Source organism: Lathamus discolor, chromosome 2 (assembly GCF_037157495.1).
Source record: "Lathamus discolor isolate bLatDis1 chromosome 2, bLatDis1.hap1, whole genome shotgun sequence".
In the NCBI taxonomy this organism is placed as follows: domain Eukaryota; kingdom Metazoa; phylum Chordata; class Aves; order Psittaciformes; family Psittacidae; genus Lathamus; species Lathamus discolor.
The window spans coordinates 85,571,297-85,594,965 of record NC_088885.1 but is presented as its reverse complement, the minus strand read 5'-3'; the positions used below and the strand labels follow the sequence as shown (position 1 = coordinate 85,594,965).

Genomic DNA, 23,669 nt, shown 5'->3' with positions numbered 1-23,669 from the left:
TCAGCAATCCAAAGTAACAAGCACATGCAGTCAAATTTAACACTGTTCAAGATGTATGATAATACATATAATATATAGTACATTTTCTTAACAGTTACTTTCTTTTAGCAGCACTTTCCCACATTGGAAGTGTAATATTTTTGAGAAATATATGACTGGGGAAATGTGAAAATGTTTACCAAAAGGGGAAAAGACCAAGCCCAAGCCATAATTGATATTAACAATTACCTCTATGTTATGATTTTAGGAAGGCACTATCATATCCTCTGTTCAAAGTACACGTGCACAATTCATATTTTAAACACAAAAATTGAGAGCAGAACAAAAAACCTCAAACACTGAAGGATTTCAAGATACAAGGCTGTCATTTAGATTTAAACTCTAGGATCTTATGCAAATATCAACACCACAGAAGTCCTGTGTATCTTGACAACTTTGCTACCTAACGTCTTGTCAAAACGGGAGAAAATGCAGTCAAAAGTACTACAACTTTCTGTTCCTCATTTTCCACTTCTCCATACTCTTTATTTTGTCCTATATAGTTGCAGTCAAAACTCCAGTGTCCAGATTCTCAGCATGAGGGAGATAAAAAGAACCTGTAAGTAAATCTTCCTTTGCTCCTTTTAGGGCTCCTTTGCCTGCATTTTAGGGCTTCCAGGATCACATCAAACTCCACACAGTTATTTGGAAAAGCCTCTTTCTTTCCCTGTTATCTCTATATCCTCCCCCTCTCTCACCTATGCTGCAAAGACTCAGTTAGCCTTGTTCCCCCTAATTCTTCCTGCTGGCTCCAGCTTTTCCCAAATGTTCATATTCTGCATATGTTGGGGGAAGCTACAACCTCCATCCCTCAAGTCAGCTCCACCATGCTCAGCTCAGTATCTTCAACAGCCCAGTATGGCAAATAAATTAGTTAACAAGTTCATTCCCACCTCCAGCAGCTGCAGAACACTAATGGAGACCATATACATAGTGAAAGCACTTGTGTGGCCCAGGAATGAATCATTACCCATTTGCTATTTGATTCTTTCAAAAAATCTTAAAATCATCTCATGATCATCGATGTATTTACATGCCACTGTTCTGTGGGAGAACAGCTCCTTGCTTCATAGAAATCAAAATATCACTTGTGCTCTGCAAAATGCTGCTTCCTCAGTTTTTGAGCTATTCTTCTGTCTATAGAGCAATCTGGTCACTTTGAAGGCTCCTTGTGTCTATATTGTTATTCAGTTTGTACATTCTCACATTGTCTGTGTCTAAGTTTCCTTGTTACGTGTATTTCTTGTTTAAAATACATACCTCTTTTTCCTTTTATTGAACAGTTCCACTGGGGGAAGACATGTAACTGCTACTGCCTAACCCTCGGCATATGGAATAATTTTCTTAATCACCAATTTAGACTTGGCATTTCTTTGCTAGTAATTACTTTACTTACGAGTTTAAGCATGCAATTAGCTGGAATTGATCTGAAATTACCTAGTTCCATTAGGGTTAGTAACAGAAGCAAATACATACGTTATGAATAAAGTAATCGATAAGGATTTTTGTAGCTCTAAAGTAAATTTAAATTGAGAAATAGGTAGACAAGTAATTCAGTGAGCAGCAATGGTGACAGAGTTTGTATTTTAGAAATTTATATTTCAGTTCAATAGATGCCCGAGATGAACAAGGTCCAATCAAAGTTTATTTGCAGCTCTGCTTGATGCAACTTCTATGAAACCCGAAATCAAAATCTGAACGCAGCCTCTTCCACAGCCAGGTCTGTTACAAGGCTTCACTGCTACACCCAACCTCACATCCCTGCACCCACAACTTCCTCAAATTCTACATTCTTCTTTCCCCTCACCATCAGTTGCCAAAGTTATGGGGGTGTCCATCCCGGTAATACAGCCTTTATCTCAAAAGCATATATAGCTAAATCATAGTTCTGAAATACATGTAGTCTGAGGGAACACTAAGGTTTTACATAGATATTAAGATTCCCCAAGCAACTACATATTTGCAATTATTTCAGATTCCCAGCTCTCTTGACTCAAGACAAAAGTGACTTCCTTTCTTCTTTACAACCAAACAGGGCAGAAGTCACGTTTTTCAAGTATTTTCTGTATTAAAAAATATAATACTTCTTTCCACCTCCAGGAACTGAATGCATGTTAAGTCTGCCAGATTCTAATCTCCACTAATATATGCAACTTCCATTCTCAGACTCAGCTTGTAGCATGTTTCAGTGATGCTGCTCTGCACAAAAGGTGCGTCCACATAATGTGATAATTGTATGCCAACTTCAGCTGCTAAAGGTGTCATGCCAAGATCTTTTATCAGATTGTCTCTTGTTTCTCTGAGTTGCAACCCCCAATCTGGGGAGAACATGCAGTTGACTCATTTGTTACATGAGCATTAAACAGGGAAAGTAATAACTGTCAACGTCCTTAAAATCCATTGCCCTCTCAGAATTTCATCATGCCAGTTTCTTCACTAGAGATAAAATTAATCTCTGAGCAATGGCACTACACAATACATGCACATCACCTTCCTCCTCCTTGTAGTCTTCACATTGTACGTGTGGGACATAAGGACCGTAACGATTATAAAACCTGATCACAGACCATACAACTGCACACAGACAGCCTATGGCAACTAAATTTCTGTTTTCACTCCAAATTCACCTTCTCTTGAAACCCCTCTGTTTAAAATTTCCTGTCCAGCTGGCCAACATAGAACACATGGACAAAAGTCACAATCGTTATTAAAAGAATGTATATTATGAGACAATAACAGATTAACAGCCTGCACTGGCTCATGCTACAGCCATCAAGTACATGGATGTCTAATTCAGATTTTGACTTCTCCCTATTTAATATACTATAATCCTAAGTAACTGAAAGGATAATAACTGGTATTTTTTACAACAGCTTACTATGCTTCAGCTATTTTAATTAACAGTTTCTGCTCTGGAGTAGAGAGTTACTTTACTATTAAGTTAAACACTTTTGCACTGCATTGCCAGACCATGTGATACATGCATCTTAAACATTAACCTAACTTCTGCAAATGATAGTCTGAAACTTGCGGGACCCATTAGAGTAAACCCAAACTTTTTTGAACACTTGCTGTACTTTTAAAAACTCCAACCTTAAACACGAACTGCTGAAATTATAGAAGAGACTACCTCTAAAATGAGACAGTTTTCTAATAAAAATAAATAAATAAATAAATTACTGTTTGAGAAACAAACCAACCCAACAAACAAAAATCAACAGGCTGGTGAGGTTTTAAAAAGTGCCTTTAAATATAATGCTGCAGAAAGAATGATCCTTTAACACAAAAGCATTATTCATCTTGAAGACACTACTGGCTAGTTACCCCTGACACAGTATTTTGGTTTTATTCAGCAAAGATTTATCAAAAGATTTATGAAAGGTGTTTGAACTGCTTCTGATTTCATGAATGACAACCTGTATTTTGACACAACACTGAAGTAAATAAAATGAAAGTAGTCCTGCATCACTAAAGCCTAATGTGATGAGGCTTTAACCTGAGACTACACCTGTACAGTAAACAGATCATAAATACACAGTTTCTGGCACACAGCAGACACTGCATTTTCTCAATAGTGGCAGATGAGATTTACAGGGTATGTACTTCCCTGACCAAGATTTTATAATCACACTTCTTTTTCAGTAGGTAGCAAGTGTCAAGGGACATCTGAGAAGCGTTCAGACATGCTCCAAGTCAACCTTCTATTGAAAAAGGAAAATGGAAGAATTGGAAAATGCAGAGGACAAAACGCAAGCTTCTGAAGGTATCCTGCTCGTGCGACACAGGAAGCAGGTTGTAGATACTGGCCATTTTAAAAGGTTTCTATTCTGAGCAATAGTGAAATCTCTGGTGCTTTCAGATAGGTACAGTTCCTCGATGTAACTCAACCATGAACTTAATACTTTGAAGCTATGAATATATATTTGGACAAATGCTTCTCCACTATAAGTGGGATATTGCTCACAGATTACAAATGTGGTTCTGCAGGTTTTTCACCTCCTGCCACTTCCCTCGCTCTCTCATTGCTCTTTGTCCACAGCTTTACAGTGACCACTGGATACCAGTGAAGTTGAAAAGAGTGTCTTCTATTATACTCCTGCCAAAATTTTAATAGGAAGTAAAATTAAAAAGAGAAATACTTCTCAGAGAAGATGCCACTATACTTGCAAAGAGAATCAGCTAAAAACATATATGCAATGATATAACACAGATAAGGCTGTATCAGACATCCTGGATCAGTTGAATGAAATGGGATTATGACTTGGCATTGCTTTGAGGTGATTTGTTATTCACTATGCAGACCACTAAGGTATTTTCTGCTCAATTTACCTTGTACTGAAGATTTGTTCCCTACTTGTTTCCTATAATTCTCTCTCCCAAAGCAATATTATCAAGTGGATGTCACTTAGGAATGCAGGTCTATTATCACAACTTTACCAAACTGATAAGCAATGGTAGGTGTAAGTTTTCTTTTTAATTTCCTTGAAAACATTATGTCCTATAGCCAGAACTCCATACTGTGTGATTTACCAGCATGATCTTCAATTAATCTGCAGCTGTGGCATCAGAGCACAGTGACAAAACAGAAAAACTCAAACCTGTCCCTAACCAGTAAAAAACTCCACAACCTAAGCAGAAAGAAGCGATTTAGTATTTATAACCTAACTACTGCACTTTAGGGCTAAGCAACAACTAAATAAAGATTTGAGAAACAAGGGTTTAATCCAAAGGGGGGCAAGTCAAAGCTGTTTCTTCGGTTGCTCCTCCTTTCTGGCTGAATTGACAACTTTAAAAACAAATGAAAATATATTTGAAACCAAGATTCCCTTCTTAATGTCAAATAAAGTATTTTAATACAGGAACTAGCATGTAAACAGGCAATTCCTCCTAAGTAGCTAGAAGCTGCTCTAAAACCAAAGTAAAACTGTATCAATCTACCCACTGATGTTCAACATAAGAATCTGAAAACACCTAACTGCATGTATATAGAAAATATTTTTTTCCCCCTTTAACCCCCTTGAAATTCCTTTTCTTCATTAATCTGAAGTCTATGGAATGACAAGTGATACATCCGATGACCTAAATTCCACTTCCATGTTGAGAAGCAATACTAACACAACGTGGGAAAGGATCAGATAGCTGTAGGGCAACTAGGATATAAACTGCTCTGTAGATCCTGCTACTGGTGATATGCAAGGCTTGACCTCAGAGACTGATTCCCAGAGCTGAAGTTAGGTGGTTGGGAGAGCTTGCAGCAGAAAGCTGTGAACTCTCTATATAGGACTGATCACGACATTAGAACTAGAGTTCCACGATGTCATTTTTACGTAGTCTAATTCCAACCTAAGGATGCTGAATTAATTTTCTACACTTTTTTTTTTTTAGCATGTTAAAGTCATAGAAGACTCCAGTGCTTTGAAATGGGTGAAGAGAACAACTTACTATTAAAAATATACCTCTCAATGTTTACTGAAAAATAAAATAAATAAATAAATAAAAATTGATTTCTTTCAGGTATCATCTGAATACTGAGTACCAAGTGCAAGGTCCTGCACCTGGGTCAGGGCAATCCCAGACACAGCTACAGGCTGGGTGGAGATTGGATTGAGAGCAGCCCTGCAGAGAAGGCCTTGGGGGTGCTGGTCGATGAGAAAATGAACATGAGCCGGCTTCAGTGTGCGCTCGCAGCCCAGAAAGCCAACTGTATCCTGGGCTGCATCAAAAGGAGCGTGACCAGCAGGTCGAAGGAGGTGATCCTGCCCCTCTGCTCTCGTGAGACCTCACCTGGAGCACTTTGTCCAGCTCTGGGGCCCCCAACATAAAAAGGACGTGGACCTGCTTGAGCAAGTCCAGAGGTGGGCCACAAAGATGCTTCAAGGGCTTGAACACTTCTCCTGTGAAAACAGGCTGCAAGAGTTGGGCTTGTTCAGACTGGAGAAGAGAAGGCTCTGGGAAGACCTTACTGCAGCTTTTCAACACCTAACATATAAGAAAGATGGCGACAAAGTTTTTAGTAGGGCCTGTAGTGACAGGACAAGAGGAAATGGTTTTAAACTGAGAGTGGATTCAAACTAGATATAAGGAAAAAATTCTTTACTGTGAGGGCCGTAAGACACTGGCACAGGCAGCCCAGAGAGGTGGAAGATGCCCCATCCCTGGCAACATTCAAGGTCAGGTTGGATGGGCCTCTGAGCAACCTGATCATGCCCCGGCCCATGGCAGGGGGACTGGACTAGATGATCTTTGGAGATTCCTTCCAATCCTAACCATTCTATGATTCTGTTATAAACTACTTCAGAACCACTAAAAAAGAAAATCCGTAAAAGCTTAAAAATGGTTGAAGAACAATTTATCTTCAAAAGCAGACACAGAAAACCACTGTCAGTTTGTGATGCCACATGGCTGCAATAAAGTAGGCTTAATTATTCTCAAAAGAAGAAAATCACTCTACAGGAAACTGATGTCTACCTTTTCTCACACAGCCAATTTTCCAATGTTTGGAAAATTGTCTCACTATGAAAATATCTTTACCTTGAAATAATGACTTCTAAAAATACCAATCACATCCAGTACTTCTTTATATACGAAGACAAATATTTACGGTCTTGTGAAGATGATGTATTTTGGCCCAATTCATGTACCCTTTATAGCTTTGTGGTCCTTTTGCAAAGAACAACAAAACAGCTAAGTAATGAGAATAGAAGAAAGCCTAACCTGTATCAGCACAAAAACCACGCAGCAAATCAAGTATGTGGGTATATGGAAGCCGTACTAAGTAGCCCATGCAACACCTTTGTCCATGTTTGATGTAAAAATCTCAAAATAAGAAAGGAATAACTTGCACCTACTGAGCAGTTACTGTTCCCACAGACCACTGGCTCCCCTGCTGGCAAGGCAGAGCCAGCTGGCAGCAGAGCAGCACACTCTTCCGGAGCAAAGTGAGGTCTCTGCCCCACAGTGGAGGCAGCAGTGGGAGGGCAGGGCAGAGGCAAAGAGCTGGTGGCTGGTGCAGCTTTCCAGCAGGAACCCCACACCAGACTTCTGCCTATTACATCAACGAAATGGAAGTTCAAACGGGTTAGGCGTGCAGCTGACTTTCCTACCAGGAAGGATTCTCCAAATTGTAGGTAAGAATCACACGTCTGGCACTAAGAACAGGAAGCGGCGGGACACTGAAGTGCTGGGACTAACCTGCTTCCCTTGTGCAAACAAGGAGATCAGCACCATGTGAGCACCTACAAGCAACAAATCTAGCTACCTCTCCCTCCCTGCACAAAAGACAACCCCCCCAAAAACCAACAGTGCAATCAATTTAGTATGGGCTATTTTGGTCTGGGGTAGCAGAAAAAGGGGGTTTTGCTTCTACCTCTCCTTTTGGTCCTGAGTAGAGACCTGATATCCTTACCACAGGCACCTCACAAGACAGAGCAAGGAGGAAGAGAGAGAAACAGCCCAGCCAAGCTGTGAGAAAGCCACCAGCTCAGTGACAAGAGAATGAATACCGATTTTCCTTGCAAATTTTCCTTTCAGACACTGTTTAACCTCCAGGACAGCAAAAGCTCAGTCCAAGTGCAGCACGGGTGAAGTAGCAACTCACTGGCAAGGCCACCTGGATACTCCTCTCATCCCTCCAGCATGCCTATTCTGTAAAGAAAGACTGGACTCTGGGAGCAAATGCTGCCTTACCCCACTAAAGCTAGGTACACCTGAAATGGAGAAAGACAGCACTACAAGTTAACTAGCAGCAGTGCTTGACATCAGACATCCCTCAGTGCATCCCTCCTCTCCTTCAGCAAGTAAGGACCAGGTGGGAGCAGGAAGAAAGTGGACGAGTATCACATCTGTCCAGAAACACAACATTAATTCTCACCTTCAGCATTTTTCCTGAGCCACATCACAGGTCAATGAAATACAGTTTTTCCCTGCTGCTAGCAAGCACTTGGACAGAAGCCATGACCAGGAACACAAGGTAACTCTTCCCTCTGAAAAGGAGTTGCCTTGACTCTCCTGACAGCACTCTCCCTCCACACAGAAACCCAGCTTGCAAATAACCACGTTTCTTGTTTACACCTGCCATCATGAATTTCACAGACTCTTCTCTTTGGTCAGCACCCCCACCATGGCACCCAGGAGGTGGTGCAGCCTGTGGCAGCACAGCTTTTGGTAACAGACAGCTTCATTGGTGGTGCTGCACTGGTGGAACCCCCCAAGCATCAGTGGGAAGAACCTCAGGGAGACCTGGCCTGGAGAAGGCCATCGGGAACCTGGAGGGCAGCCTGACAACCACCTGCACATGCTGGAGGGACATCGGGTAGCTTTGGACTTAACATAAGAAGTGCTGAAGGAGTGCCCCGACCCCACACACGCTCCCCAATGCATAACCCATTGCAACAGCGTGCTTGCTAAACCCTTTAAGTCCTGCATTAAGCCACTCTTCAGAAGTGACACAAACTTTGACTGCTTATCCTTTCACCACTCTATCTCCTTTCAATAAATCTTTTATCTCAGGGTCCTCTTTTTAATTTCAGTAATATTAACAACAAACTCTCATCTTGCTTTTCCTAACTCTTTCCTGCTCTCTCTGGGAAGCTCAGAAGAGTCCGCACAGTGCCTTCCATGCCCTGTCTTCATGAAGGATGAACTTAAGCTCCACGCACCCAACACTCAGAACTAATGCCAACTGGGCGTGTAACCATATAAAGCTGCTGGACTTGCCACGATTGAGCTGCATCACAAGGCCTTCCCATGGTGACCTTCAGGGGCCAGAACCAGAGGCAATCCTCAGGCTGTGCATCCAGAGGAAATCCTTAAGCTTTCTTCAAGGCAGTCAAGATTCTCTTGTCTGGTGAGATGCGTACATCCTTCACAGAACGCAGGACAGGTTCACTTCTCCAGTGGTTCATCCTTGCCACTTGTATGAAGCTGGGGAGAAAGATATTCTCCCTCAGACCCTGAAGCCAGTGGGTCTTAAACCATGAGCAGGTCTTCAGGTCTAATGTCCACAGCTCACCAGTGTTTTTAAGCAGCAGCACTTATTTTATCTGATAGAGTTCCAGTTTGTAGAGAGCTCAGAATACACACACACCTCACATTTACCATCCGTCCCTCCCAGACTGCTGAGGACAGTACTCTTTGAAGGCTTTTAATAACTTTATTTGCAAATCACATCCTTTTCACAGAAGAGAGCTCATGTCTTTCACTGAGGCACCATGATGAAAGCAAGCGTTGTTAAGAGCTTTCAGGATGCTGCCAGCTTTCAGAGGGTGATGTCCCTCTGAAAGTCCCACAGACCCCACCACTACCAAAGCTGTGTTGCTCTGCTGCAGGGTGGCACTGACAGCCCAGAATCTGAGCAGCAAAGCTGCTATTTCCTCAAGGAAGCTATGGAAATCCCAGGCTTGGAACATAGCTATGCTGCCTGCTTTGATTTGTTTCACGTTTAACATGAATTCAATGCCAGTAACTAAGGACTAAATCCCTAATCCAAACCTCTAATTCTGCAAATAAGCAAATGATCACTGATTCTCTGTCCCACTCTGGCTGAAAGGCAATCCTTCGCCCCTCTTAAGTAACAGTTTTCTTGAAATTCCAGTGGTGGTCATGTAAACGCCCCATCAAAGAAGCAAATTATTGACTTGAAAATATTATTAACTAGGGTTTAAATTAATAATGCAAAGCCTCTATATGTATAAAGGAAAATAAATAATGTGCCTGCCTGGACAAAAGTAATGCTGTTATTTAGCTGGGTTACAAATGTAAGTTGTTACTCGGTAAGTAAATTAATTTGTTATTTATATTGTGTCTGAGTACTTCCTTTAACCACATCTTTTGTGGATCATTTCAAAAGCAGAATTTCATGTTTATTGCTACTTTTAGCACATGAGTTTGGGCTGGTACTTTATATATGACAGAAAGCATTATCCTTTGAAGACCAAAAGGGATTGTTAAGTAAAAGCTACCAACCAAAAAAAGCCTATGCAGCTACCGCTGTCAACTTTGAAAGATTATTTTTATCTTAAGGCAGCATGACAGTAACACACCCAGTCATAATTTAAACCACAAAGTGATGAAAAATTCACCCTGCCCCTATCTGAAGTTGTGCTAGTAAGGGAGATCTTCAGTAAGCTCCTACTATTTTATACCTTCTGCAATATGTAGCCTTTAGTGTAGAGCTATCATCATACATTTTATTCAAGTGGAATAAAAGGGGAAAAAAATAACCCCACAAAAAAACTTCAAACACCAAACCTAAGTTAACAGAACAGACTTAATTTAGTTTACCCCGTAGAGCAATTTTAGCTTATTGAATTCTGCTCACTGAATGATGATTCACCTAGAGAACGAAAAACTCTGAGTGGGCTTTATCCTTAGTTGTGTAAACTACATTACTAAATGTACTAAGTATTTAAGAGCTCACAAAAGATAAAAGAGGTGATGTCTACATTAAAAAAAAAAAAATTTCATTCTGAGTCACTTGATCTTCAAAATTAAGTGAGATTTTCAACTTCGGGAAGAATGTTCTCTTGAAAACAAAACAAAACTGAACCAGAAAAGTAAATGGTTTGCAAGTACAACTAGCATAAGTTTTGTTTTGAATGGGCAACGTGAACTGCAGAGAAAAAAAATCCAAGCTTTGGACAAAGTCCTTAGACTAAATTTGCGTTTCCCTATCAGATGTGAAAAACTGTGCACTATCTTCATGATTAAAGGTACTGATGTAATAGACAGAAGAATGTGAACTCTGGTCTCTGAAGGACCACACTGCAGTCTTAAAGCTCCCCATCACACCCCATCCAGTGCAGTTCATACACACTGAAGATAGAGGTTATGAACCCTTGGCATGTACCTTCAAGAAGTACACAGCAATCCACATCCCTCATATTTAATACCAAATAGTCATGATGAAGAGCTATTCTGTCCTACAATAAAAAAGACAACTGAATGAAGAAATAAAAAGCTGTGTGTTCCAAACTTCAGTTAAACTCATTCCTTCCTTGCCAATTTTAGAAAAACTGTATGGTCTCCATCAGAAGGGATATGTTCCTACGGACATTTGCAGTAGAGGCAGGAAAAGTCTGAGAGCTGATCTGATCCAGCCCAAAATTCCCTCGGAGCGCTGACAGCTCTTCAGCCTGGCTGTGCAAAAGGCTGACAGCATCCGCAGCTAACAGCTGTCAACAGAGCAACAGAATAATTGGCCTGGGACACAACCACCTGCTGTTATTTCCCCTGACCCTGATGATAGGGGTCCCCCCCTGATGATGAGAGAGAAAGTAAGGGAGGATCAACACAACACAAAGCTGGACTAATAGGGTTGTTCTTCAGAATGAGCCTGAAGCAACGTTCAAATCCATATCTCAAACAGTAAAACAAAATTGACCTTCACAAGGCCCATCTCTGCTACCCAAATCAGCATACTTCGTTTAGCTTTCTCTCTCCCTCTCTAAAAACCCATCCCCAGGTACTACCACAAACACTGTGCATCCCAGTTTCATTCACTATAATTGTGATCTATATTGACAGGGTTTCTTTCCTTGCAGAGGTGTTGTGAAGATTACAGTCACAAGACAGCCTGCTACTTCAGCACAGAGAACCAATGGATATTTTGCAAGCAAAACAAGAAAACCTCTTCAGGGCAAAACTGGGAAAGAGAGCATTGTATAGGAAATATGAGGTGGCCACATGGAAAATGAGGCTTAAAGTTGCCTCAATTACTATCACTGCCTCTGCTGCTCAATGATTTAGGCAGAAGTCTTGTCCCCTTCATGCAAAGAATAGTAATCTTTTCTCATACACATGTACAACACTACACAAAACATACACTATGGTAGTTTCTTTAACAGGAAGGAAATTGCATAATGGTGTATAAAGCTGTTACAGGTATTTAACAAGAGAATTCTGTGGGAATAATTCTTTTCAAGGATTTTCTTCTGTACTCTGAACATCCAAAACTTGCATAAAGCAACAGAAAATTCTGGACATGCAAAACCTGACAGCTTTGCCCTTAGAGATTTAAAAAAAAAGATTTTAAAAATTAAAAAGTTTTAGAAGAAAGCAAAGTATCTCACTCCAAGAAGTACACTTAACTTTTTCTTGATGAAAATGAGAGTCATCTGAGAATGGACATAATCTTTCCTCTGATCCACACAGCAAAATAAAACACCAGAAATACTTACAATTCCTAAGGCAAGTTCTTTCCACATCTGCTTTAGGCTATTTTAGCTGTAGCATTTATGTACTCTACTTATTTTGTGCATTAAATACCATAAATATCCCTGTTGATTTGTGATCTATTTGTGGGTTTCAACATACAGCTGTATTTCATTTGGTTGAGAGGACATTCTGCAAGTAGGACTTGTACACCAATACATTTCATGGATAATCATTATTATTTATGGATAAACCAGAGATGCTAACAGCTTTCCTCTATGCCATAGTTCAATTTTATGTTTGTGTACCTATACCTAAGCCTACTGCTACAGGAGAGAGGAAGAACATTTATGCATGATTCACTTTGAAAACAAGTCAACAATCCTTTAGATTCATATGGAAGGAATTTTGCACTCCCTTTGCAATACACAAAATACCTTTGCAGGCAAAAACCCAGCCATTTCTTCAGAGACAACAGACTTTTCTAAAAGACAATACAAAAATTAGTAAAAATATTCTCTCTCCTTATGAGTAAGCCCCCTCCCCAAATTAGCTTAACCTTCTGTACACATAGAACAACATTAAGTATTTCTCCATTTGCACATGCCTTTGGGGTTCTACTGAGAGCTGCCATCTGCACAAGGTATTTTGTTTGGCTGGCATGCACAAAATACATTTTGTTTAGCACATCAGAAAGAAAAGAAGAGTTAGTACTGAAGAATAAGGTACATCTCATAAAAAGACAATCATGCAAGTTACATCCACCTACCTGTACTAGTGCGGTATGTGCCTGTGTGTGCTGGTTGCAGAGGATCCCCCTGACTCTGGCTGAGACTCCTCATAGGGGGCTTCTGATAAACTCTGTCTTCGTAAATAGGATCTATATGGTGTTCTGGAGACTGCAGTGCCCTTAACTCGGAGCCAAGGTGGCTGTGCTGGCTGCTGTAAGATGCCCGAGACCCAGCTGCAAATAGATTTATAAGAGACAATTAAGAGAGAGAAAAATAAACTGACAAATACAGGATCTGACTTTTACTGAAAGTTTACTTGAAAGTAGTACAAAAAAACAAAAAAAAAACCCCAAACAAAACACAGAAATAAATGTTTTCAACATAAAAATAGAAACAGCATGCAAGAGCAGCAACAGCTCCAGATAATCGCTTTAGTCTCATCATCCAGTTGTCTGCATTTACTCCAAAACCTCACTTCTTCCAAGGAAACTATGTATTTTGGTGAGATCATCATCTCATATATATCATCTCTTCTTAATCAGAGTACAAAACCTGCCAATCTTCTCAAAAGCTGTGCAAGTGCAGGAATGCCCTAGACCAAAGGGGTCTGCAGAAGAACCAGGAATACGGGAGCAGCAGTCAGAACTAGTTTCAAGTGTTACACCATATCTTTAGATCTATAAATGAAGTAATTTAAAGCTGATGAACAGATGCAGTTTTAAGAAGGCCGATCTTTCTGCTATCTCACTAAAATATGACAGAATGGATGTGCCTTATCAGCATTTTGCCCTCAACAGTTAAAAAAAAAAAAAAATCATATTGCTAAGACTTTCTTCAACTCAAATATCTTCTGAGAATGAAAATCTGTTTTGATACAACTTCTTATTAATATAAATAAGAAGATCACCTGGGATTGTATTAAAACATCTTATTCTACTAATAAAAATACTATTTTCTATCATGTTATTAAAAAAAAAAAAAAAGAGACTTGTATATTTCCAGCTGGGTTTACTTTTCACTTGAAGCTCTCTGTCACTTAGGTACTTCAGATCTGTGCTCCATTAGCAAGATTCCCAAGGAGAATCACAGGGAAGCCATACAAACATCACACATTACGAGGGCAGGAATCAAGCTAGTATGCAAGTAACACTTGGCAAAGGTTAGGTCTACACCACAAAGTGATCACATGCTATTTATGTGTTTAGAAAAGAAAGCAGTCAAAGACAGAACTGCTAATATGCCTGTGAGGTTAAAATCTTGGATGTGGGCAGTGTTCTACTAACTTCACTTGTACTGCTCAGACCATCAGTGCAGCCATTCCTGTTAAAATTCCCTACCACATTCATTGGGTCAGGAGTGGCTCTGCTGCACAAAACAAACACTAGTTATTTTTAAAATGCAAACCACACATATAAAGTAATCTGTGATGGCAACATGAGAGAAATGAGACAAGATGCAAAGGCACAATGTTACTGAGCTTTAATACAAATTGTCTGGAAGAAAAAATAATTTATTCCATTTCCTTCTTTCTAATCAGCTTATGTCATATGTGCTTTCATCCGAATTTTTCAGCACGCATGCTTTGAGTGGAACACCTTATTTGCATATTCTTCCCTTCAAACACTTTTCAGATTGACTTGCCATTAGCACAACACTGAAAGTAATTCTGTTGCTCCCATTACTAGAAAGTCTGCCAAGAATCCCAAAGATATATTTTACCTCTAACTACTGCAATTATCCAGGAAGTTGATATTTTTATTACAGAATTAATTTCTTCATGGTCTGCATTTTCAAAATGCATTTTAACCCTGCCTCTTTGAGACTGATTCTCAAAGCAGCTCAATGGCTCCACCAAAGTCTAGTATTCTCCAGAGTGGCCTAAAATACAGACTGTTGCGATTATGTACAAGTTTCATGGAGTACTTGCTTCAAACTGTATTCAGAGAAAAAAATATAAAGAAATGGAGGGCAATATTTCAAAGGTTCAACAGAGCATCAACAAACCAGACTTGCTACAAAATAAAGAATTATACCCCTTCTACAAGCACTGTAATTCCTTTGTCCATTTACAAATTCACTTTGCTCTTTGGAACAATACATTTGATTCCTAAACCTGTTTCCAGCGAACTGAAAGACTTTTCCCACTGCACTTAGTGGCAGTATAACCCAAATATTAAAATGTTCTCAGTTACACTAGCCTTCTGGTGAGGTGGGCTTAATTCAACGTCCTTCATACTCTACCAACAGTAGAGTATGTGTTAATACTCTAGTATTAACTAGTCTAATACTAAACAGAAGGTTAGTAGTAGTTTATTACACCAATATTAAACAGAGGTTTATTTGCATACTGCACATTACACTACTGTACTAAACAGTAAACATACGAATAACCAGAGAAACTTCTTGACCAAAATACACTACATTTCAACCAACCAAGACAAGGAAGATGCAACATACGACAAAAGAAAACCAACGCAACTTGTCTGAAAGCAGGTAAGTGGCACTCTAGAAATAACTTGAAGCACCTGAATAACAAGATTATGGGTTAACACCCCAAAAAGAGGCTCAGGATTTAAAACTCTATTAGGGAATAATTGCACTATTCCTTTCACATTTCAAGAAAACAAGGATTTCAACAGGTAATTAAAATATTTTTTAATTTTAAAAACATGAACACTTAAATCTCAGAAATTAAATACAACAGAAGATGAATATACTTTATATATGAATGATGAATATACTTTTTATAGCTTTATATACTTTATGTCTCAAAAACCTTTTAGTTTAGTTTTAGTATCAGTTTCAAACAAAACTGATACTTTTCTACAGGCCTAAATACACAATTTTACTACCCTATTTCCAAAATTATCAAGTATCAGTATTTAAACACAAAACACTAGCAGCCTTTATAGCTCTTAAATCTAGTCAAAAACAAAACTAACAAACCAACCCAAAAAAACAACCCAGGAAGTTTATAAATAAGATGGAACACCACCATAATTCTTGATGTTTCTATTATGTTGATAACTAAAAAACTGGAATAGCAAATTCTGTTATCTATTAAAATCTCTTTCCCATTGTTCCTAAAATTCTTGCATGTATTAATTTATTCAAGTCTCAAGCCACGAGCAACAGCTTTTTATGGCATGTTTTCCTGAATGTTAATATCAACTAACCAATAGCTATCATAGCAAGTCACCTTTGTTGCCAGCGCTGTATCATATGCAGTAAAGCTCTCGTAAACAAATTTCAGAAAAACTAAAGCACAATTAGAGCTGAAGTCTACAAAAAAGACTTACAGATCTTTATGTCATTAAAAAAAAAGGGGGGGAGCTGTGATGAATTTCAGACAATTGCATTCTACCTCATCTACACACTCAGCCCCTCCACCATGTTACTTTTGAGGATACTTGAAAACAGTTAAGATAATCAATCAAAGCAAAGACCATGAACTGTAAGAACTGATGCCCTGAGAGAGAGGTGCAACACGTCTCCTGCCTGCATCTTGAGTTAGCAGCAAACCACTACATCCTTTACTACCTGAAGCTGCAAGCTGATCTGTATCATCTGCTTCAAAACCCCTTGCATTAATGCAGTCTAAAGCTCACAGAGACTGGAAAAGCAATAAGGTAAGAATGGAAAAGCAGTAATCAATATACTACCAGGAAGCAATAAGACATCAGATTCCCAAGGTCCATTAGCATTCTCACATCCAAGGAGGCTCACTGCCCTCAGAAGCAGTTTCCCTAAACCCAGAGGCATCATGAATGCATCACTCACCCCAAACTGCACTTGTCTAAACCCTGCTTTCAACCAGCTGCCATCCCTTCACCCCACTAATAATGTCACAATGCTCTGGGTTGCCTGAAACAAGAGCAGTGACGTGGAGCAAGGCCACATGCAACTCTCCTGCATATTTTGAAAATGGACTTATCCTCCCTCCCTGACCAACCTGTCCCTAACAGCAAAGATCTTCTTCCTCGAGAAGTATAAAGCATGAGCCCAAAGACAGGCCCACATACAAGTTCAAAGAAAATTCATTATTAAATTTTCAGTTCTGTAAGCTGTTAATTACAGATGATGTATTTAGCATCAGAGTAGACACAGAACCCTAATGACCACGGTTGTGAAGGAGTGGATTTTTTTTTCTCCCTTCTAGATTAAAAAACAAAACAGCAAACTCCCCAAACACTGAGAAGTGCTAAACTGTTATTTATTTTAGGGCATGAAGAAACCACTTGATAATCAATTCCTCAAATAGTACAATCTCTAGTTTGGCAAAAGACCGAGAAGTTATTTGACTGCACTGCCAGAGGTGCATCACATCAGACAGGATAGAAAGGACTGAAAGGCTAAGGATTGAAAGTCTCTAAAATAACTGAAACATCAAAAGTGAAGCAGGCAAGTTAAAAAACAAAAAAACACCCCACAACAAACAACAACCCCCAATCTAAATAGGGTACTTAGAAAAAAAACTAATCAAACAAACCAGAAACTAAATAACTGGAAGAAGAAAGCACACAGAAGAGACTTTCCTGTCTTATGGAGACCTTGGGACTGAAACCTGATGGAAAGCAAAATGCACCTTCTTCCACATCTGTGGAACTTGTAAAATTAGACTGTGGTTAGGCTTCAGCATAGGGGTATCATGTGAGCTCTAGCCAGGTTAATCACACTGGGGCAATGATGATAACCTAGAACCAGCCAGAAGTTTTACCAGATGAAGATACCACATTCCTGTAATCTTTGTCCTCCCACATTCCAGAGGGGCAAAAGGAAGAACCCAAGAAGAGTGCAGACTGGATCAAAAAGACAATCTCCACCCTTTACATTTAAAACCCCATCACCCTACTAGATGAAATATGTTCCTCACATATTCACAGATGTTCCTCAATAGTACAGGGAAATGGTTGTTTCCTAGGAAAATGTTCTTTTTTGACAAAGTTTCATATTGCACAGGAAGAAAAATACTGTACTCAGACAAGTGTAATGTGAGAGAAATACACAAAAAAAAACCCCTAACTGCTCTTCAGAGCTTCTGCAGACTGTCATGGAAATAAATATAACAGACACACTTGAATGACACTGCTAATCTGACAGTTTAGGTCAATAAAGTACACCAGTATATTGGCAACATCTGTCATTTCAAGAAGCTAAAGATATTAAAACTATTCAATTCACATTTTAATAAAGGCTGAACAGTTTTTATGTGTGCCACTAGTCAAAGCCTTTGTGACCAGCCATCCTGCCTTACTGCAGCCCAAAGAAGTCTTACAAATTCATGATTCTCTCTAAACACCTCTAATTGACAGATCATATGGTACTGCCCTCCTCCCAGGATTTCACTGGAAACATGAAGTATGTAAGTGATATCTCAACACAAAGATTTGACCAGATAAAATTATCCAGCTTCCATTTAGAACTCCTCTACAACAAAATATAGTCGAGAGTCCTATTCAATATTTTTTCCTTATGTCTATGATTCAGGAACATCATTGATGAGATAAAGGCTGAGGATGAAGCTCGATGACCACTCTATTACCACTTACCAATAATGCATTTGCACTTAACTTGGTTACAAGCCCACACATTTCAACAAGAAGTATATCTCAGGCTACCTGAGGCTCTAGGTATCAAACTCAGAGTCCAAACACAGTATGACATGCTGCACTCAGAAGATCTGATTTTCTAACAAAGAGGATTTACCATTCACAACTGACTGTATAGATTTTTAATTTCAACTATAATGACAACACTGCTCATGTAATTTGAATTGAGTTTTTCTTAGATGACAAGTTAAAACCAAAACAAAACAAAAATCCCAACCCCACAGGATAGTAATGTCGAAATAAGCCCATTAGCGAGAAAAGAGACTGCAGGCTTAGAAATTAAAAACAGAATCACAGCAATCTTATAGCTTTGGTACGTTGCATGCTTTCCAGAGGGCTGGAAGAACTTTCTGATTTAAATGGCACATCAGGGCTGAAAACGCTTTTGGACATGAGTTTCTTGTAGATGCTTGCCTAGAAATGCTACTGTCCTTACAAGGAAAAAAAAAAAAAAATAATACAACAGATCTTGTCATAGCCATTCTGTGATTCTGAAATTCTGAATTTCTGAAAAAAAAAAAAAAAAACAAACCAAAAACAAAAAACAACCCACATGTGAGGGACAGGATATGAATAGTAGGATTGTTACTGTGAACTCGTATATAATGAAACCTATTTTACAGACAGTAATCTGGTTTACATGGTAAAGAAGTTGATGTGCACCAAAGTGCAGAATTAGCAGTGAACATACGAGAGAAGAAAGCAATCAAACGTTCAGAACTAGACTTTTAAAATTGACCTTTTTTTTTTTTTTTCTGCCAGAAATTTATGCAGAAGCGTCTCCAAAATGCTTGCCTGAATACATGCTTCTACTCCAACACTGGAAAAGGACTTGTACGATCTACAACAAATGTCACTATAAATAAAAGAATTCAGATAATGGAAATGTTCCAACAGCATGTGATGAAAAGTACAATGCTGAAGAGAAGAAAATGTATCTAACCCAGGTAGTGAAAGCAAACGCAAATTGTTAAGACATGACAGATGGTTAAATTAACCAGTAAGACATGACAGACCATATGGCGGTACCAGCTAATGCACACCTTGGGTGTGTCAGCTTGCGCCCCAAGCACATCAAAGATCTGCATTCACCAGAAGACAGTATGCAGCTAATCCCTTTTAACTGGGTTCAGATTTTTTGCAAACATACATTTCTCACCTCTTTATATTTTACACACACACAAAATATATCAATTTGGGCCTGAAGTTTTACTTTCCCCAAATATTGAAATTAAAGATTAACTAATGGATGTTCAGAATTAAACTCATTTTTGTCTTGATACTCTTTCCATCCTCACTACGGTATTCTGTCTGTGGCTCAGAACTATTTGTACAAATAAAGACAGAAATAATACCATTACTGAACTGACTAATTACACATGGTGCCTTTCCCTTTATATCAAACTCTGGACATCTGGAAAAAACACGGATGTGCTACTTTGACACCCCCAGTCCACGCTGCAGGAGATTACCGCAAAACAATTAAATGCTACAACATACCATCTCCCAGAACTGGAAGAACAGAGCTGCCACACCTCTAAGTATCTTAGACTGTTTTTCCTCAGGTTTTCTACTTAAAAGACTTAAAGTGCAGTATGATGCATGGCTTGGAGTATTTCTGGTAAACATTGCACTGTCAAATCTATTAGCAGTTTCACTGTCAGGATACTGTCATGTTCAGCAGCATGACTCACACTGTGGAATTTCCCAGACACAATTTGTCCGTTAACCAGATTAAGTATCTTAGGAAAGTCTCCTCAAAACGGATTGTCTTTGGCTGCTTAACCGAGACTGCAAAATCAGCCTCTGACCTAGGGTTTCCACTTTTCGCATCAGTGCTAAAAAGAAAGAAATGTAGGGAGAATAAGAAAAAGGAGGATAGAGAGGAAAATGGATTGTATTATTTGAGTGTCATAAACAGGCCCAAAACAAACTTTAAAATCATTTGATAAAGCTTACTATGTCTTTTTAGAAGTATCTGGATAATCCTTATCCTACTTAAACTAGTTTTTAAGCAAATATTGAAATTAATTAGATTAAGTGTATTTAAAAAAGTTTAGAATATTTTCTTAAGTTGTCTATGTTTGCTTTCTAGTCATGAAATGTGACTTCATTGTATCAGCTATTTTAATCCTACAAATCTAGGAAAAATAGATGATCAACCCCTCTGCACCATAAATGTATGATGCTTCCTCACAAGCATTTTCTTTTTTCTTGCTGCTGTCCTCTCCCTGTTGAAAAACATGCACCTGCTCAAAACACTTTATCAAAACCAAATTGTTAGTGGGAGAAGTTAGTGGAAGCAAACAGGTAAGAGGCAAAGATAGCTGGGAAGAAATAGCAGATTAAAAGTGACAGACAAGTTCAGAGAGATAATTCCCATTTCATTTCTGATCTAGGGAACTGTAAGTGAAGAAAGAATGAAAACCAAAAACTGCTCCAAACCAACTGCTGCCACACAGCAACAACTTGCCATCAGCAAGGCAGGAAGTGATAGGTAATTTTTAAATATTTCTTTTTTCAACTATTAAACTGAATGATCACATTGGGTACCCTTTTATTCTTCTTTACCCTCCCTTCTCTTAAGCTTTGCCTCTTCCCTACTCTACAGCCCTGCCAATTTTTCCCCAAAGAAAGGGGAAAGAAGTGCTATGCACGAATGGGAACAGACACTGCCACGCAGCGATACTAATCGCCCTTTCTAACTTTCCCGCTCACTAACCACTTCGACTGCGGGCCGAGTGCCTCAGCAGCAGGATGATGTTACTAAGCAACAACGCTGAGCAGCCATGCATACGCTGTTTGGATAGTTCGCCACAGCTTCAGGACAACTGAATATAATTTCAAGCCTTCGTAGCAGCAAAGATCTTCTTTAAAGTTTTGCTAAGCATCTTTATCTTGGTGAAACGTAAAAGTTTACTATTGCAAATTTTGACCTGTCAAAGCCCGAGCTGCACTGTGGGCTCTGTGCTAAAGTAGGTGCTATGACAACACAGTCAACTGGACAAGTAAAGGAATAAAAATAATAGTGGATACAGAGAGGCATGCACCAAAAGTAAATATCCAAAAGAAATGCAGGCCAACCAAACAAAAACCCACCACTATGGGATATTTTGCAAAACCCTAGTCAGCACTTGTCTGACAAGGATTGCAAATCAAAAGGAAGACAAGTATGTCTTTAATTCCCCAAAACTGGATCTTCCTTCCTCCCCAAGGCACAAGGCTGTACCAAAGAATAACTAGGGACTCAATTTCTGCCTGCTAAGCAGCAGTGAATATTAAACAACCAAAACACCATAGATCTTTCTAGGGCTGGAGACCACCTCCAGCAGCACCAGTGATTTGCTAAAAAGCATTGCTGCCACCAGCAAAATTAATCAGGCACTATTCCACTTATGCCCACCAGTGAAAACTCAACTTTTAGATCGTGTTTAAAACCATGGAAAAGCACAGTAGCTAAAAACCCCAGCAACTCAAAACTGCCCCCCAAAACAAGCATCAGCTCAGTCAACCTTAAAGGCAATGAGTTCTCACAACAGCTCTGGCACAGGGGAAAGGGGAAAGCCTTATTGGATTGACTCGGCCCTGCACATGGAAACAGGAAGAATATCTAGATCTTAACTCCACGTAGAAGTGAAAATCTCAATGTTGGCACAGAAAGTTCCTTAACAAACATGTTTTGTGGAACAGTGGCTCCCAAAGGGAAAGCAGGCACTATGAGAAGGGTAATGAAGTGTCAAGTCTGTTCAGCTATAGTATTTCTCAACTGGTTTTTGCTGGGCAACTTGAATTTTTGATCTAATCATACTGTCATTCCTGGGAGTTCACAGTTCCAGCAAGTGGCTTTCCTGCTAACAAGGAAAATGAAAATAGATAGTTCCAATGAATCCTGACCATGCATGTATCTTTTTAAAAAGTACTGATCTATAATGAGTATTGCACATATTTTGCAAACCTGTTCTCCAGTTTGATACACACAACTGAAACCCAAGACCCCACATGTGGGGTTTGCTCACACGAGTCACTCTGTAACTTATTTTCTGTAATTCCTTTTACAATGACATTGCACACTATTAGATGTGTGAACAATATGAACTTTTGGACTGCAACACTTTGTACTCAAACTTGCATTTTACTGAGAGAACGGAGAAAAGCATCAGATAGCATTTGTTCTTTTATGTAAAGACATCTTTGGTAGAATATTAAACACTTTCTCCTCCTCAGTGAGCATCTGCTTGCAGTCCCTGGTTTCCAGAATTCATCAAGACCCAACATATAAATCTTCAGTGTTCCAGGGGAAAAAATGAGGTTCATTGCCTTTCCTTCAGTGGCACAATCAAGAAAGGGAGGATCTCTCTGGATATTCTGAAACACACTACATTATTCACCAGTTTTCCTTATCCATTTGAGACTCACTGCATTTAAAATACCAGAATGAAAACATGGAACTTATTAAAGGTATACATAATCAATTTGAATACAATCTAACTAAAGAATTTAGTTATGCCCGTAACAAAGTTTAGACCAGCAATTATCCACTTTTACAATTACGTTTAATAGATTAATAGATTATCATAGCATTACTCTAGCTCATTTTAGGTTGTTCACATTACATACACACCAAGACCTTTGCTAAAACACTTAAAATAATCTCCTATTATTAAAATCATTATAATCTACAGTGATTCTAACAGGCTTGCTTTAAATAAAAGAAGTAAAAGACATGCTGAATGTAGAGACAAAGAAAAGGAATACTGTTAACACTGTGATCATGAGAAGCTTAAGGACTTAAGCAAAGTTTATGCTGGAGTAGTCACTGTATCCTATAAAATAAAGTTTTCTCTTCTAATTCATTATGCTAGCAATCACACAATAGTAAGCATTTAGTACCCAATTTCCAGAAACTCAGAAAAATATCTTATGTAAATCCTTCCACAATAAGCAGCAAGCAAAAAAGGGAATGGACTACATACTTTTTCCAGGAACTTACTAAAGGGGGGGGGGGGGGGGGGGAGGGGGAAATAATAAAAAGAGAGAAGTAAGTAAAGAAATAAAACCAGAAGAGACTTTGCAATGTGCCATTAATCTCAAAAATTCATATTATCCCTGAAAAGCATGGTAAGGAAAAGACTGTAAAGAA

The 23,669-nt window shown here is 39.0% G+C and overlaps 1 protein-coding gene across 12 annotated transcripts in view; it reads right to left on the bottom strand.

Annotated features, from left to right (window-relative positions):
• Nucleotides 1-23,669, bottom strand: part of CTNND2 (catenin delta 2) — a 655,387-nt gene that overhangs the window by 240,128 nt on the left and 391,590 nt on the right. For all 12 annotated transcript variants that reach the window (XR_010610081.1, XM_065667606.1, XM_065667609.1 and 9 more), the window contains one exon: nucleotides 12,959-13,153. Coding sequence is in view for 11 of the 12 variants with exons in the window: in XM_065667606.1 (XP_065523678.1) it covers nucleotides 12,959-13,153 (195 nt within the window). In the remaining variant the exon portion in view is untranslated. The remainder of the gene's footprint in view (nucleotides 1-12,958; nucleotides 13,154-23,669) is intronic.